At 38.1% G+C, this 18,478-nt stretch overlaps 1 protein-coding gene across 1 annotated transcript in view; it reads right to left on the reverse strand.

The window, feature by feature from the left end:
- The window catches only part of DIAPH2 (diaphanous related formin 2), a gene marked incomplete in the record, with an annotated part of 842,722 nt that overhangs the window by 436,918 nt on the left and 387,326 nt on the right, over positions 1-18,478 (reverse strand). Inside the window, 2 exon segments of the mRNA XM_018044114.1 lie at positions 14,612-14,706; positions 16,673-16,774. Coding sequence (XP_017899603.1) covers positions 14,612-14,706; positions 16,673-16,774 — 197 coding nt within the window.

Genomic DNA, 18,478 nt, shown 5'->3' on the forward strand with positions numbered 1-18,478 from the left:
TCATGCTCTCCTTCATCGCTCCTAAGAACTCTCTACTGTGCTCGATTTTGTGAGGCACCAGCGAACCTGACACTCCCCTGATATGCTGGCTCCCTTTGTTTTGATTTCTCTAACAAGATCCATCCTCTCAACCTGTGTAGTCTCCAGAAATGTGGAACTTAACTTTCCAGCAGTCACTTTTTTCACTACCAACCTCAGAAATTTCTCTGGTCTCTAAACTAGATCACTTGTTTAGTTGTTGAGAGTCCCTTGGCCTGCAAGGAGATCAAACCAATCAATCCTAAAGGAAATCAACCGTGATTATACCCTGGAAGGATTGATGCTGAAGTTGAAGCTCCAATCCTTTGGCCACCTGATGGGAAAAGCTGACTCATTACAAAAGACCCTGATGCTGGGATAAGATTGAAGGCAGGAGGAGAAGGAGATGACAGAGGACAAGATGGTTGGGTGGCATCACCAACTCAAAGGAGTTTGCGCAAGTTCCAGGAGATGGTAACGGACAAGAAAGCCTGGCATGCTGCCGTCCATGGATCACAAAGAGTCGTACATAGCTGAGTGACTAAACTGGAACAAACATGTCCTTGCAAGATCAGTTAGTTGCTCATTCATGTTGAACTCTTTATGACCCCATGGACTGCAGGACACCAGGGTTCCCTGTCCATCAGCAACTCCCAGAGCCTACCAAAACTCATGTCCATCACATTGGTGATGCCATCCAACCATCTCATCCTCTGTCATTCCCTTCTCCTCCCGCCTTCAATCTTCCCCAGCATCAGGGCCTTTTCCAATGAGTTGGTTCTTCGCATCAGGTGGCCAAAGTATCAGAATTTCAGCTTTAGCATCAGTCCTTCCAAAGAATATTCAGGACTGATTTCCTCTAGGATGGACTGGTTGGCTCTCCTTGCAGTCCAAGGAACTCTCAAGAGTCTTCGCCAACATCACAGTTCAAAAACATCAATTCTTCAGTGCTCAGCTTTCTTTATAGTCCAACTCTCACATCCATACATGACTATTAGAAAAACCATAGCTTTGAATAGATGGACCTTTCTTGGTAAAGTAATAGCTCTCCTTTTTAATATGCTGTCTAGTTTGGTCATAGATTTTCTTCCAAGGACCAAGTGCCTTTTTATTTCACAGCTGCAGTCACCATCTGCAGTGATTTTGAAGTCCAAAACTATAAAGTCAGCCACTGTTTCCACTGTTTCCCCATCTATTTGTCATGAAGTGATGGGACCAGATGCCATGATCTTAGTTTTCTAAAAGCTGAGTTTTAAGCCAACCTTTTCACTCTCCTCTTTCACTTTCATCAAGAGGCTCTTTAGTTCTTTGCTTTCTGCCATAAGCATGGTGTCATATGCTGACTGTGTAGATTTTCTCCATGTTTGGCTGCAAAGAATTTAATCAATCTGATTTTGGTATTGACCATCTGGTGATGTCCATGTGTAGAGGGTTCTCTTGTATAGTTGGAAGAGGGTGGCTGCTATGACCAGTGGGTTTTCTTGGCAAAACTCTGTTAGCTTTTGACCTGCTTTGTTTTGTACACCAAGGCCAAATTTGCCTGTTACTCCAGGTAGCTGTTGTCTCCCCACTGTTGCATTCCAGTCCTCTATAATGAAGAGGATATCTTTTTTGGGTGTTAGTTGTAGAAGGTCTTGTAGGTCTTCACAGAATCGTTCAAGTTCAGCTTTTGCAGCATTACTGGTCAGGGGATAGACTTGGATTACTGTGAAATTGAATGATTTGCCTTGGAAATGAACAGAGATCATTCTGTCATTTTGAGATTGCATCCAAGTACTGCATTTTGGACTCTTGTTGTCTATGATTTCCTTGCAAATGAGTCCCCAACTTCTTAGCTTCAGTCCTCATCTCTATTCTGACTTCCAAGACATACTCTTTTGTAATATATCCATAACAATTTTCTCCTCTACCCTGGAAGTAGTTTTTCTCTCACATGATTTGCTTATTATTATTAACAGTATAACCATTCTATCACCAACATTTTAGAATGAATCTTTTCTTTGTAACTTCTTATTTATCCACGTTTCCTTTATTTATCTACAATATATTTTGAGACCTCATTGTCCTTTATACTTGATATTACAGTTATCTATTTTAATCTCTTTTCACCAAGCCACTTGGCATCCTATAGCTAAAGTAGTCTTTCTAAACAGACATGTTCAAATTTAATAAGCTGGCAATGAAGTTATATACCAGGAGTCAAAAAGTCAGATGATTATAAAGACTAGAAACAAATTAGAATGGGTATATGTAGTGGGTGTGGTCAGGACTATAGCAAATAGGATAGTATATGACATTCAAATCCTACCATTTAAGCACTATGACGACCTAAGAAAATATACTGTGAGTCACTCATTTGTGATCTCTATGATTCTAAAGTATAAGCCCAACATTTACATGTTCTTTCTGACTGTCACCTACATGACTTCCGATGTACACCAGAATATAGATATTTTCCTTTATGTCTCAAGCCCTTACTCATTATCTCTCTCCCTAGCCCTCTCTAACTGAACCCTAATAATGCTGCAAAGTCCAGTTTAAGTTACACTTCTCCCAAGGAGACACTATAACCACAGGCCACCCAACCCAAAGTGCCCCTTCTGTAAGCCTCTGTATTAATTTATTTCTTTTTTTAGAGTAGTTTTAGGTTTACAGCAAAACTGAGCATCAAATACAGATAATCCCCACGTATTTCCTGCCCTCGCACATGTATAGGTTCCTCAACATCCCCCAGGAAAATGCTACAGTTGTTAAGGACCGATGAACCTACATTCACACATCAATATTGCCTCAAGTCCATAGTTTACATTAGGGTTCAATCTCCATTTCATGCATTCTATGGGATTTTAACAAACGTGTGGCATGTATCCACAATTATATTACCATACAGAATATTTACTTTCACTGTCCTAAAAATCCTCTGTGCTCGGTCTTCATCCCTCCTTCCCCACTGCTGCTGCTAAGTCGCTTCAGTCTGTCCAACTCTGTGCGACCCCATAGATGGCAGCCCGCCAGGCTCCCCCGTCCCTGGGATTCTCCAGGCAAGAACACTGGAGTGGGTTGCCATGTCCTTCTCCAATGCATGAAAGTGAAAAGGGAAAGTGAAGTCGCTCAGTCGTGTCGACTCTCCGCGACCCCATGGACTGCAGCCTACCAGGCTCCTCCGTCCATGGGATTTTCCAGGCAAGAGTACTGGAGAGGGGTGCCATCGCCTTCTCCGCCTTCCTCACTAATGCCTGGTAACTACTGATCATTTTACTGTCTTGCAATGCATTTAAGGGAAACTTCTAAGTCATTTAACTGGAAAACTTTTTGAAATGTTTTCTACAGTTTTACTGAGGTCTATGACATTGTGTAACTTTAAGATCCTGGGTCAGGAAGATCCCCTGGAGGAGGCATAGGCTACCCACACCAGTATTCTTTGGCTTTCTTGCTGGCTCCAACGGTAATGAATCCGCCTGCAATGTGGAAGACCTAGGTTTGATCCCTGGGTTGGGAAGATCTTCCCCTGGAGAAGGGCATGTCAACCCACTCCAGGATTCTTGCCTAGAGAATCCGCATGGACAGAGGAGTCTGGCAGGCTGCAGTCCATGGGGTGGCAAAGAGCTGGACATGACTGATCAGCTAAGCACAGCACAGCACAAGACGTAAACTGTGATGATTTGCTATATGCATATATTACCAAATGATCAGCTCACTAAGGTTTGTTTAAATACCCATCACAACACATAACCAGAATTTCTCTTTATTCTGGTGAGGACTTTTAACACTTACTCTCTTAGGAACTTCAAATATACAGTACAGTCCTGTTAACTATAGTTGCCATAGTGCACATTACATCTCGAGTACTTATTTTGTACCCTTGGAACAGTACCAGCCATTCTTCCATTCCCTTCACCCTTAACAAACAACAGTCTATTCTGTTCCTTTGAGTTTGGTTTGTCTTGATTCCACATGTAAGTGATACTTCCCAGTATTTGTCTTTGACTTATTTCACACAGAATAATGCCTTCAAAGTTTATTTATGTTGTCATATGCGGCAGAATTTCATTTGAAAAATCTGAATAATATTCCTGTGTGTGTATTCATGTATGTGTATGTATATATATACACATCACAATATTTTAAATGAATTATTCCTGGAAAAGGGTCTGGATGGAACTGTCTGTATTTTTTAATTTTTATTTTATTTTTAAGAATTTTTTGCCATACCATGTGGCTTGTCAGATCTTACTTCCCCAACCTGGGCCACAACAGTAAAAAGACCAATTCCTAACCACTGTACTGTCAGGGAGTTCCTTGCCACAACTCTTGATTCACACATCTATCAGTGGACACCTAGGTTGTTTGTATGTCTTGGCTATACATTAAAAAAATGCTACAATGAACATGGGCATATTGATTATCTCTTTGATATAGTGATTTAATTTCCATCAAATATACATACAGATGTGAGATAGCTAGATCATATTCAGTTCAATTTTCATCTTTTAAGGACTCTGCATACCTTTTTCAGTAGAGACTGTACCAATTTACATTCCCACCAATAGTGTGCAAGGGTGCCCTTCTTTCCTTATCCTTCCCAGTATTTTCTGTCTTTTTGATAACAGCTATCCTAATAGGTATAAGGTGATATCTCATTATAGTTTTGATTTGCATTTCCCTGATGATTAGTGAAATCAAGCACTTTTTCATGTATATCTTTGCCATTGGAATATCTTCTTTGGAAAATGCCTATTCAAGTCCTTTGCCTAATTTTTTTGGTAGTATCTTTACCTGGCTTTAGTATCAGGGTAATGCTGGCCTCATAAAGTGAGCTTGGAAATGTTCCTTTCTCTTCAGACTTTTGGAAGTGTTTCAAAAGGATCAATGTTAATTCTTTTTTAAAGGCTTGGCAGAATTCACCAGTAAAACAATCTTATCCCAGACATTTCTTTTTTTAATATAAATTTATTTATTTTAATTGGAGGTTAATTACTTTACAATATTGTATGGGTTTTGCCATACATCAACATGAATCTGCCACAGGTATACATGTGTTCTCCATCCTGAACCCCACTCCCTCCTCCCTCCCTGTACCATCCCTCTGGGTCGTCTCAGTGCACCAGCCCCAAGCATCCTGTATCCTGCATCAAACCTGAACTAGTGATTCATTTCTTATATGATATTATATATGTTTCAATGCCATTCTCCCAAATCATCCCACCCTCGCCCTCTCCCACAGAGTCCAAAAGACTGTTCTATATATCTGTGTCTCTTTTGCTGTCTCGCATACAGGGTTATTGTTACCATCTTTCTAAATTCCATATATATACATTAGTATACTGTATTGGTGTTTTTCTTTCTGGCTTACTTCACTTTGTATAATAGGCTCCAGTTTCATCCACCTCATTAGAACTGACTTAAATGTATTCTTTTTAATGGCTGCTTTGAGATATTTTTGAATGCTGTTTGAGTCTCCTTAGTCCTTAGTGTTGTGTTCATATTTTCTGTTTCTTCTTGAATCATGTTTGGTAGGTTATATGCCACTAGGAATTTAATGATTTTTTCAATTAGTTGGCATCTACTTATAGTAGTCTCATGATTAAATTTTTTCAAAAATTCAGCTCTCAGTTTCATTGATCTTTTCTATTGTCTTTTAGTCTCATTTATTTCTGCTCCAATCTTTATTATTTCCTCCCTTGTACTAACTTTGAGATTCATTTTTGCTGATTTTTCTAATTCCTTGAGGAGTAGTAAGGTTGAGATCTTTCTTTTTTCTTGCTGTGTTTCTCCCTATAAATTTTCCCTGTTAGAACTGCCCCCAGCCACTATGCAATAAGTTCCGGTAGGTTGTATTCCCATTTTGATTTGTCTCAAAGTATTTGTTCTTCTTTTCCTTCCATGATCTATTCGTTATTCAGGTGTGTTATGCTTAATTTCCATGTATTAATGTATTTTCCAGCTTTTCTTCTACTATTGACTACTAGTACCATAACACTGTGGTCAGAAAAGATGTGATATAATTTCAGTCTTAAATTTGCTATCTATTACCCATCATATGATCTATCTTGGAGAATGTTCCATGGGTACTTGAGAAGAGTATGTAATCGGCTGCTATTGGATGAAATGTTCTGTATATGTCTGTAAGGCATATTAAATCATAGTATCATTCAAATCCACTATTTTGCTATTCATTCTCTGTATGAATCATATATCCATTGTTCAAAATGGGGTATTAAGTTTTCCACAATTAGTTTATTGTTGCTTATTTCTCCTTTTAGCCCCTGTTTCAGTTCTACTATTATTTATTTCATATATTTTGATGTTCCGATGCTGGCTGCATATTTACAATTATTGTGTCTTTTTGATGAACTGACCACTCTATCATTATGTAATGACTGCATTTGGCTGGGTTTTGACCATTTTTTGGCTTAATGTCTATGTTGTTTGTTATAAGTATAGCAGGGGTTTCCCTGGTGGCTCAGATGGTAAACCTCCTGCAATGCAGGAGACCTAAGTTCGATCCCTGGGTCAGGAAGATCCCCTGGAAAAAGGAATGGCTACCCACTCCAGTATTCTTGTCTAGAGAACTTCATGGCCAGAGGAGCCTTGCTTTCTTTTGCTTATGATTTGCTTGAAATATCTGTTATCATCTCTTCAGTCTCAGTCTTTCTGTGTACTTTTAGACAGCATATCTTTTAGACAGCATGCCTTTCAATCTTGTTTTTACACATTCAGTTGTCTTTTGATTGTAGAGCTTAAAACATTTACCATTAAATTAATTGCTGATAGGTAGGAATTTGCTTTGTCCATTTGTTGTTTTGTGAATGTATTGTTCCATGAGTCTTCTACTGTTCTTATCCTTTGTGATTTGAGTATTTTTGTGACACTATACTTTGACTCCTTTACCATAATCTTTTGTGTATCTACTATAGGTTTTTCCTTTGTGGTTACAGTGAGGGTTAAAGAAAATATATTTATAACATGCTATTTTAAGCTGATAACAATTTTACTTCAATAGCATACTAAACTTTACAATTTTACTTCTCTAACAGATTATATTATTTTAGATTACTGATGTTACTATTAAAATTTTTATAATGTGTAACAAATAAGAGATTATTGAAGTCATAAGTGAATTATGCCACAGCTTATAATATTAGAGAATTTGACTTGGACTATAAATTTACCATTATCAGTGAGTTTTACACATTCACATGTTTTTATGATTTAAATTAGCATCTTTTCATTTTAGCTTGAAAAACACCCGTTAGTATTTCTTGTACAGCAGTTTTGTTTGTTCGAGAAAATATATATCTTTTCAAAGGAAAAATATTTTCTCAAACAATACTTTCTCTCCTAAAGGAAAAGATACCCAGTTTGTTTGGGTAGAGTGGTCTTGGTTGAAACTTTTATTTCTCCTCTCAATATCCGAATACATCAGTTCACATTTTCTTGGCTTATAATATTTCTTTTGAGAAATTTTGATAGTCAGGTAGGCTTTCTTCACTCTTTTTGCTTTTTCCTTCTAAGACTGTATAATTTCAAAAGGCCTACATTCCAGGTCACTTGTCTTTCTTCTGCTTGATCAAGTGTGATGTTGAATCTCTCTATTCCATTTTTCAGTTCAGTCATTGTATTATTCAGCTCTATGATTTTTGTTTGTTCTTTTTTATTAATGATCACTTTTCTTTGTTGAACTTCTCATTTTGTTTATGCATTGTTTTCCCAATTTTGTTCAGTTGTCTTTCTGTGTATTCCTATAGCTCACTGAATTTAAGAGGATTATTCTTATTTTTCAGAAAGTTCACAGATCTCCATTTCTCTAGGGTCAGTCCTTGGAGTTTTATTAATTTCCTTTGGTGGTGACACTTTTACTGGATTATTTGTAATTCTTGATTCCTTGTGTTAGTATTTGCACATTTCAGTAAGTGGTCTGCTCTTCCAGACTTTATATGTTTGCTACCATAGGGTAACCCCTTCACTCATCAGCTCAACCTGGGGTACTACATGAGTCAGCTGGTAGCATTTTTTTGGAAAGTGGCATTTGCTTGCTGGCTCAGACAGTAAAGCGTCTGCCTGCAATGTGGGAGACCTGGGTTCTATTCCTGGGTTGGGAAGATCCCCTTGAGAAGGAAACGGCAATCCACTCCAGCACTCTTGCCTGGAAAATCCCATGGACAGAGGAGCCTGATAGGCTACAGTCCATGGGGTCACAAAGAGTCGGACACGACTGAGAGACTTCACTTCACTTCACTTCACTTGGGTGAGGTATGGTCCATTATCTGAGGTCAGAAAGGGTATCACTGGTTGAGCTCCACTGCTGGGTAAAACTGCTGCCTGAGCTCCACATTTAAGCAGGGCCACTCGATAGACTCCCATATTGGATGGGGCTACTACTGTACTCTGCACTCAGGTGGGGTCACTGGCAGGATTTCGCAAGTGGTCAGGGCTATGGGTGGCTTTGCAACTGCTCCTGGTCAGCTGGGTCTCAGGCTGTGCTCCTACAGTGAATGGCACTGCTCGCTGGACTATGTTCAGTCAGAGCTGCATGCTCTGCTCTGCCATCCAGTGGGACTTCGGGCTGCACCCTGTTGTTGGGCAGGACCACGGGCTGGGCCTCATAACATAGTGAGCTACTGGCTAGACTCTGCTCTTGGCTGGGCTGGGCTCTCTGGTGGAGAGGGGCCTCCAACTGTATCCTGCAGTTAGGCGGGGCTCGTCTGTGTTCTGCAGCCTGGTAGCAATAAGGCAGGCTCACAGCTTGCGCTCTGCCATGCGGTGGGCCACAGGTTGGACTTCATGGCTCAGTGTTGCTGTACACTGGACTCTGGGACTGTCAGAGTTACTGTTCAGGCTCCATGGTTTTGTGCAGCCAGAGAGAATGCATAACAGCTGGGCAAGGCCGCTTGCTTCAATCCATGAACAAGCATGGTTGGAGCATGGGCTACGCAGTGGCCTCAGTATTCAGGCTAGGCTACTTGGTGAGACTGGAGGTTATGCTCAGCAGCTTTGCAGAGGTGCAAATCTGCTTTCCTGTCCAGACCAAACAGCACAACAGGCTCCATAGCTGGTATGGTTCATTGACTGGGGACCCAAATCAGGCGGAACTGTCCAATGGACTCCCTAGCCAGATGGCGTGACCAGTTTGGCTCTGAAGATGGAAAGAGCCATTGGCTGAGATCTCTGCATGGGCATTGCTACAAGCAGAAATAGAGTTTGCCAGGATCTGAGGGCTGGTTGCTGTAATTCCCACCCCAGCATCTCTATCTCTCTTTGATCTCCAGTGGCTGAGTCCCATAGACTCCCCTAGTTGCCTCTAGGAAGTTAGCCCTGATAGAGCACTCTGGGAAGTGTCCCACAATGCTGGGAGAGCTACATGTCCACTTAGGGTCCTCTTTTCCCACTGCAGAAGCTACAGGCTTGGGGGGCACTCTGGGTGCAGTACTGTTCTAGTCTGGGGAATGCAATGTGGTCAGAATGCAGCTGATTCCCTCACTCTTCCAGTATGGCATTAGTCTCTGTGGCCTAGGAGGGTAATTTAGCCTCACCCGTGGGTCTGGTGCCTTTTCTATGAATAATGTGCTTGTGGCTGAAGTGGGGAATGACTTGTATCTGCCATCTTGATTAGGAAGCTTTCTTTTCTGTACTAGTTTCTTTTTTGTTTTTGCCATGAACTCTTTAATACCAGCTTATAGATCCCTTCTCAGAATAAAATAAAATACATAAGAATGGAAAAGAAGCCAGTTATATTGAAATAGTTATCAATATATTACAAATATAAATTGTGATACAATAATAGTTCTCCCTCTTGACTAAGTCACTAAAATATAAGACCTAGTGGCAGCTTTAGTAAACAGGAAAATTTTGAAGTAGTGGTAACTGTAAACAATATTTTAAGATATCTGCCACAAATTTAATGTGACAAGGAAATATTTATTATTTTGATTAGTGACAAAGTTAGATGTCCTGTTAATACTCTCGGCACTTTGGTTTGTTGCCTATATTGTTAATCAGATGGAATACTAAATATTAGCTAGCAGGTAAAGAAAATAAAGATGCAATGTTTTTCACATCTAAGTTCAGGAGCCCCTGAATTTTCTTGACAGGTCCTCCATGGGAACCCCTGGTTAGAAACCCCTGCTTTATACATATCTTTATAAATTGTTCTGCAGCAATTTTATACTTCCTTGTATGTTAATCGTATTTTTTCTCTCTACCAACATGAATTTTCACAGCATTTAAGAATCATTTGCATGCAATAATATTCTAAAATAGAATGCAATTTTATTTTTCCCTCAATACTTGAATTGCTTTTTTTTTTTTTTTTTAAATTAATTAATTAATTTATTTATTTTTTTTAAATTTTAAAATCTTAAATTCTTACATGCGTTCCCAAACATGAACCCCCCTCCCACCTCCCTCCCCACAACATCTCTCTGGGTCATCCCCATGCACCTGCCCCAAGCAAGCTGCACCGTACGTCAGACATGGACTGGCGATTCAATTCTTACATGACAGTATTGCTTTTTAAAAAGTGCTAATTTCTTTTCTTTTTGGTCAATGTTCTATAGGTAAGTGTGCCTGCAACCACTTCATTGTTACCACTGATGTCCTAAAAACACTTACTGGTCTTATATTTTTCTCTCAATAGATCAAATTAAATTACACTAAAGCAGATTTTCAAAGCTGAAATAATAACAAGAATCACCTAAACTGAGTGCACATTATTTCGATCTAACTCATAACTGTATATACTAGAAGCTCCTCCACAAACTCAGGATATGGTGTACTTTTAAAGTGTTTCTTTGTTTCTTATAAGCATTTTAGGATCTTCAACTACTTCCATATAGTGAACTTGGCTTCTAGCTTAAATTAAAGTATTTTGAAATAAAGGAGGCATTAGTACTTTTATTCAGTTCAGTTCAGTACTTTTATTAATAACCCTAAATTTGGGGCATGATCTTGCTGATTAAAGTTTTTTATTTTTATTTTTTCAGTAAGGCATTTATCTTGTCAAATAACTAAAATCTATTAGCTTTCTGGCAGGAAACAGCTTATTGACCCATACTAGGAGAGATAATACTGTTGTTAATTCAAGTCTCTGGGAAGCAATGTGTCCTTAATTGTTTTTTGTTGTTATGAGAAGACAATGATGTCACATAAGCAACAAACTATGATTATGCGTGGATGGTGTTTAGCACTGTAATCAGATAGAATTTACAACAAAGTTAATCTGATGATACATATTTAATGCTATGCATTATCTATGTGCTACATAGTAATTAGATACAAATGGTAAACAGCTCCTTTGAATGGCAAATTTATGTTACTTTTGCATCACTGAAGCAAATCCTTTCTAGGATGGGAGGGAGAAAGGCAGTGGTGATTCTAGTCTTTTCTCCTGCCTGAGCAGGAAACAGTCTTCTTTGGGTATTTGATAAGGAGGACCTTCCTCCTTATCAGAAGATACTCAGACGTTGAATTTGTCTGGATAAATGTGATATTAACTTTAATAACTCAGATGAGTTATTCACCATTTGTGCCTCGTAACCAAGCACCACAATTCCAATCAGGCATAATATTAAATTATATGTTAAATTGTTTCCTCCTACAAGCACAACTAAGAAAATGAGTTTTGATTGAACAGGATAAGGGATGAAAGAAAATTTTAGAGTATCTGACATTGAGGAGGAAAGGAAGCCAGCTGGGAAAAAAAAGTCCTCAGTGGCATGCTTTCAACAGAGGGAAAACTCAAAATTTGTGGGGCAAAGGATGCAAGCAAGATGTGAAAAAGAGAAAGATTCAGGCTTAGAAAAGAGGAATGGACATCTAGAAAAGAGGAAGAGGCAAGAAAGAAACAGGTTAACCCAACACCAGCAAACATGAAGTGCATGGAGGCATTGGGTATAACACAGAAGGAGCTGGCCAGGATCTACTTAGATTTTGTGATTCTCTTTCACTTATCTTCTAAGATATAGCATAATGTGATTTCACAAGCAGTCTTTTTGACTGCACGAACTTGTTGCAGTGAACATGTTAGTGGTTCAGTGGTATCTCACTTTTTGCAACCCCATGGACTGTAAGCCCACCAGGCACCTCTGTCCATGGGAATTCTCCAGCTAAAAATGATGGAGTGGGTTGCCATGTCCTCCTCCAGGGGATCTTCCTGACCCCAGGGATCCAACCAGGGTTTCCTGCATTTGTAGGCAGAGTCTTTACCACTACACCACCTGGGCCTAGTGGTTAAGATTAAAGGACTTGAATTCAAGAATGCAGATATAATTTACCGCCATCTCCAAACAAAGCAATTCATTCCCCTCAACTGGACCAGGCAATTTAAAGAGAAAAACAAATATGTATTGTTAATGCTACAAAATCAAGTGAAACAGGAAAAAAAAAAATCCCAGGTATTACATTTCTATATAAAAATTGTTAAAGTTTGTTGCATATTAGAGGGTCATTCATTGGAGAAGGCAATGGCAACCCACTCTAGTACTCTTGGAGAATCCAAGTACTGCCTGGAGAATCCCAGGGACGGGGGAGCCTGGTGGGCTGCCGTCTATGGGGTCGCACAGAGTCAGACACGACTGAAGTGACTTAGCAGCAGCAGCAGCAGCAGCAGCAGCAGAGGACCATTCATAAGTGAAAATCCTTCTGTTTCTTACATTCTTTAAAGAGTTAAAAACATGACTTAAAAAGTAAAAAATATTTTAAATATTACTGGTAAATAAACACTATGGTATTTGTTTTTTAAAAAATAAATAAATATTATGGTATTTATTTGTATTATAAATACCACAGTAGCATTCTGCATATATATATATATTTTTTAATTTACTAAGGCATGTGAAGGAAAAGCTACAGTTTTAATGGGAAAAATAAATGTCTGCCTTGATTAATTCTTCAAAATATGACTGTCTTTTACTACAATTTGACTATACAGAAAAAAACTAGACAGCTTCAACTATTGAATAGGAGTCAGACATTTGTTTGCCTTATTGTACTTTAAAATGAAACTGTCCAATTGGAAAAAAAGAGGGACAACTAAGTCGCATTTAGGCTTCTTAACTTGCTCATTCTGATTATTGGGCAAAGAATCATGTCACTAAGGCAGGCAGGACAAATGGGATCTATCCTCCATTTCAAGTCAGAGAACTGTGGACCTACTGCTCAGACAAAGAAAATACATTTTTCAAAAAGGGGATTTCTTAGCACAGTGTAACTTTTGTTGAGGTTAATAAATGTGCATCATGATAATAAAGAGCCTACATAAACTCATTCACACTTAGTCCTATGGGCCCTATAGTGCAGGGAATAAACTATATCTATGTTTAAAACATACATGAGCTGAACCGGAACGCAAGCCCACACTACACAATGCAGAAACACCTATGTGGACACAGACAGCTCCATCAACAGACACTGGGGCTCTGAGATTTGGAGACCATCAAAGGGAGATATGACAAAATTATTACAGCAGAAACTAGCTGATCACCTTAAAATCAAAGCAAACCTCACGATTCAAACACAAAGAACAATAACAAAAAACCTACAATGACTATGCCCATCCATGAAAAATCTTGCAGTTCCACCTTCTAGACAGGGTCAAACAAAAGCTGCCAAGAATTCTAAGAATTAGATCTAATAGAGTACTTTATTCTAACAAGCAGTCTCTTTGGTATAATTCTCATAGTAACCTAGTAATCTCAGATGAGGAGATAGGGCTTTAGCAAAGTGAGACAGTTTGCCCAAAGGAGGCAAAGTAATAGAATGAAAAGAGCAATGGCTTTAGAGTCATGATAGGATTTGTTTTGAGCCTCAGCTCTACTACTTTATCACTTAGCAGTTAAGTGACAAGTGGGCAACTTCTCTAAGCCTCAGGTTCTTGATCTGTAAAATGAGGATAACAGTAGTTATCTCATAGGACTGTTGTAGGATTCAAGGAGATAAAATACATAAATTGCTTGGCACAGTTCCCAGCACATATTAAGTGCCTAACAATGGATAACTTTACCATTTAACCACTGATCCTGAGAAAGCTATTTAACCTCTTGACCTGTACACTTTTATTTTCATGCAATGGTACTGGTGAGGTGAGGTGAAGTCGCTCAGTCGTGTCCAACTCTTTGCGACCCCATGGACTGTAACCTACTAGGCTTCTCCGTCCATGGGATTCTCCAGGCAAGAATACTGGAGTGGATTGCCATTTCCTTCTCCAGGGGATCTTCCCGACCCAGGGATCGAACCCGGGTGTCCTGCGTTGGAGGCAGACACTTTAACCTCTGAGCCACCAGGGAAGATCGCAATGGTACTGACAATATCTATTTAACAGAGTCATTGGGATGATAAAATATATGCAATTTTGCGTACGGGAATGATGGCTCTACATGCACACAGACCTAAACTTAAAAGGACACATATCTAATAAATGGCACACTCATACCTAGAACCTGATTGTCTACGTTGAGTCCTCTTACTATCCACACAGATAGATACTCCTAACTCTATTATCCAAACATAGAAGAACATTTTCACATAACTCCAATGAGAAGACAGCAATCTAGAAATTCCCATGAAAATGAGATTTAAAAGCAAAATATGCAATTACCTGAATTAAGGGCTCACTCAACATGCCTTCATTAACCTCCAGAATGACGTTTTTTATTTCTTCATATGGCATACGATACGATCCTAGGAAGATAGCTAAAATAAAAGTTGATTTTATTAAAAAGAGAGCAGCACCACAATTTTAAAGCCCAAATAAATACCTGATTTCCATTTCACAGACTTACAGTATGACATCTCTCACTAATATTAATCTACATGATTATGAACAAACAAAAGTAGTTTCCATTAGCTAAGGTTCTAATGTTCAGAGCTCATGCATATTTATGTGTGTGTGTGTGCATTTAGCTGCTAAGTCATGTCTGACTCTTTGCGACCCCATGGAGTGTAGCCCACTAGGCTACTCTGTCCATGGGATTCTCCAGGGAAAAATACTGGAGTGGACTGCATTCCCTTCTTCAGTGGATCTTCATGACCCAAGGATCGAACCTGGGTCTCTTGCATTGCAGGAGGATTCTTTACCTTCTGAGCCACCAGGGAAGCCACATGTGTATTTATATGGAAGATAAATCTACTAACAGCATGGATAACTACATGCTTAGGCATTGTAGATGAACTGAATACAAAATAACCCATGAAAAGTTAGAAACTGTATCTCAAGTTAGCTTTTTAATTCAACATTGAATTTACTGAGATTGTCAGAGGCATTCAATACAGCACCTCTCAAGGAAGACAGTAAAGTAACCTGACACTAAAAAAAAGCTATCAGTCTACTTTGCAGTTCTCCCACATGAGAAAAAATTAAAGTGTCTGAATAATCAAATGTTCTCTAAATCTTTGATGACATTCATGCAGTATGCTATTAGTTGCGTTTTATGTTGAATCACGATTTCCCTTGTCAAATTTTTTCTTAACTGGATATATATGATGTCATATAGGAATAATTCAACAAATTATACCTAGGAAAGTTCACACTGACTCAGAAAACATTGCTCAATAATACATTTCACTTTCACCTCCACTGAACATACTTTTTAAAGAACATACATGTGTTCTTATCCCCAGAACATGAATATGTTCCAAATAATTTTTTTTTTTCATGGAGAAGTCTATATGGCTTAACTGTACCTACTGAAAAAGCATCCTTTCTGTCCAGGCAATTATATAGACATAAACACCAAATGAGATCACCAGAATCCAAATAAATAATGTTATGAGATATCAACTAGCAATTAAAATAATTTTGTGTTTCTTAGAAAAAAAATGTGCTGACCATCCACTTTATAAAGGAAAATACACTCTCAGATAAGCAATGTACATATGCAGAACAATTATTAGGAGACTGCTTTCCTGAAAGCAACATTCCTACTGGCAGAAGAATAAGAATGGCGAGTTATTTTAATCTGATTCTCTGTAGCACATTCCTTCACAAAACAAACTCCCATGGTATTTCTTTGCATAATTAGAAATGCTTGATGTGCTGAAATTTCTCAAGCATAGTGTTTTAGTATCTTTAGAATATAAACACAGCATAATGTGGTACAAAAAGAAATGCTGAATTTAATATAGAGGGAAGACTATATATTAAAAAAAAAATTCAGGCCTGGGTAAATGAAGATGGGCTTAAATGTCCAGCTACTTTAGCAAAAGTTTACTTAATGGCTGACTGGTTTGTTAAAGGCTTTAAGGTCCACTAACCAATTTTACAGGGCAGCGGTTAACAACTTAACTCACTCACATCATAATTCCTTCAAACACAATAGCAATTACTCTAAAACCATCACTCTCAGGTGTAGGAAGAAGGAAAATAAAAACAATACTTTTCAACTCTGTCTTCATTCTCACTTTGGCCTCTTAACAATGCAGAATTCCAAAGCCTTTTATTCATAAAAGTTCCACCTGGCCTGGCCAAGGCAAAATCATAGAGGGAGTCTATTCTGGCTGAATGATAAAAAGGCAACCTAAATCATGTTTACACCAAATTTTGTTTCCAATAGATGCTAAATATACCTGCTCAAAGAAGTTACCACTTTGCTTTAAAAATGTCCAACAATCTGTCACCACTACCATCACCACCACTCCCTATGTAGAAAATATCACATACAAAGATTCTGTGCTGTTTTGGGATCCAAAATTCTCAACTCTTTTACTTTCTTCTTTGCAGGTATGGTCTTCTTTTCTTCTAAAGCTTCTGCATTCTTTTGAACTGAAAGAAAAATGTTGAAAGATAAATAATAATACTGCTAATCCAAATACATGGACTAACATGAGTAAGGCATATTAACTACATTAATAAAGCTCATGCCCAAATCAATAAATAGGTTTATTTCATTAGTTCAAGGAAGAGGATGAACATAGAAATATAGACCTGTTTAAGGTTTTTCTTACAAATTAAATATTAGCACTTAAGTAGAAAAGATAAGCCAAATAGAACCAAAAATCAATTGCTGCTTCTTAACTAATGTGGAGCATTAATTACTGCTTTACCAGGTTCCTACAGCAGCACAGGAATTAAACATATAGTAAAATCTCCCTAATTGGGACTAACTGAGCAAAAAGGCAAACATGTATTTATCCTAAAATATGCTAAAATTAAGGCAGGTCTGAAATTGCTTTGAAGTTATCTAAGGTACTTTAAGGCTAAACAGGTTGCCATATGAAAGCCCCTATTGAGACTGCTTTGCAGAACAGATATTAACCATTTGCAAGTTAGACAACAGTTAGCACCTATCTGTATACTCATAATTAAGGAACCTCAAAGACAGGGTGTTTTGAGTAAGTTTCCTTTGTCTCCTTCACCATATTTTAGTACTATTTGCTTTCTTTGAACAAAAGATTTATTTACCCTACATTCGGAAGGTCACCCTAGAGTTCCAAACAGTTAAAATGTCTTGAAACTGTGAAGAGTGACAGTGCCATGGAGACGCCTTAGATCTCCCCCCAAAAGTCTCCCCCATCACCCCTCCCCTCAAAGAAGCCATCTCTCAAACCAAACTGAAAAACAACATGCTGTCTGCAATGAAAAGGAGGCTTTATCTCAAATCCCTTAAGCCCTCCTATATAGAAATTCTACAGCTACTATTATATTCCTGGGTTGGCAGTTTACCTCTGTTAATATAAAAACAGGGTTGTAGGTAATGGGACCATGAAAAAATATGAGAAAAGTAAAGGCAACATTTTTCAGTCAACTAGAATGATATGCTCTGGTACCCATACTCTTGCTGCTAAATTTTACCACAAAGGCACATGACCATCATCATGCTGGTTCATTATTACTTTTATAAAATATAACTTTATTTTGAGGCAATTATTATTTTTGTTATATTTATTTATCTGACCATTGTTAAGGAGATCACAAATGAGTTACTGATTTTCTTATTTTCTTTAGAGGAAAAGTAGCCCACAAACACAGTACTTTTCTTTTTTTTTTTTTTGGCTAAGCTTTTTGTTCACAGATTTATGCATCTGGAAAAATTTCTACAAGGCATCAAAATGTTGTGGTCCATTAAGACTTCCTTTGTTTTATTGCTACAAACTATAGAAAAATTCAATGAACTTACTATAGAAATAAAAAAAATAATCACTAAAATCCTAACACTGCCATACTTTACAGGTATGACCAATTTAACATAATGCAGAGTTCAAGCAGGCTAGATAATTACACTTGACAAACATGATCTTATGGGAGTGAAAAGTAGTTTGCCATGTTTACTCAAGAAAAGAAAATTACTGGTACTGCTAGAAGAAAAATGACTTTCACTATATTTCTTTTAAAAAATCATCACAAGTGTTCCTCAAAGGATCTAGGAGCCCAGTGTATTCTGTATAAAATAATCAGCATATTAATTTATCCTAACTTTCAAGACACTTTCAGCTGAAGAAAACTCTATATAAATGACAGTTCAAGAGT

This window comes from Capra hircus, assembly GCF_001704415.2.
Source record: "Capra hircus breed San Clemente chromosome X unlocalized genomic scaffold, ASM170441v1, whole genome shotgun sequence".
In the NCBI taxonomy this organism is placed as follows: domain Eukaryota; kingdom Metazoa; phylum Chordata; class Mammalia; order Artiodactyla; family Bovidae; genus Capra; species Capra hircus.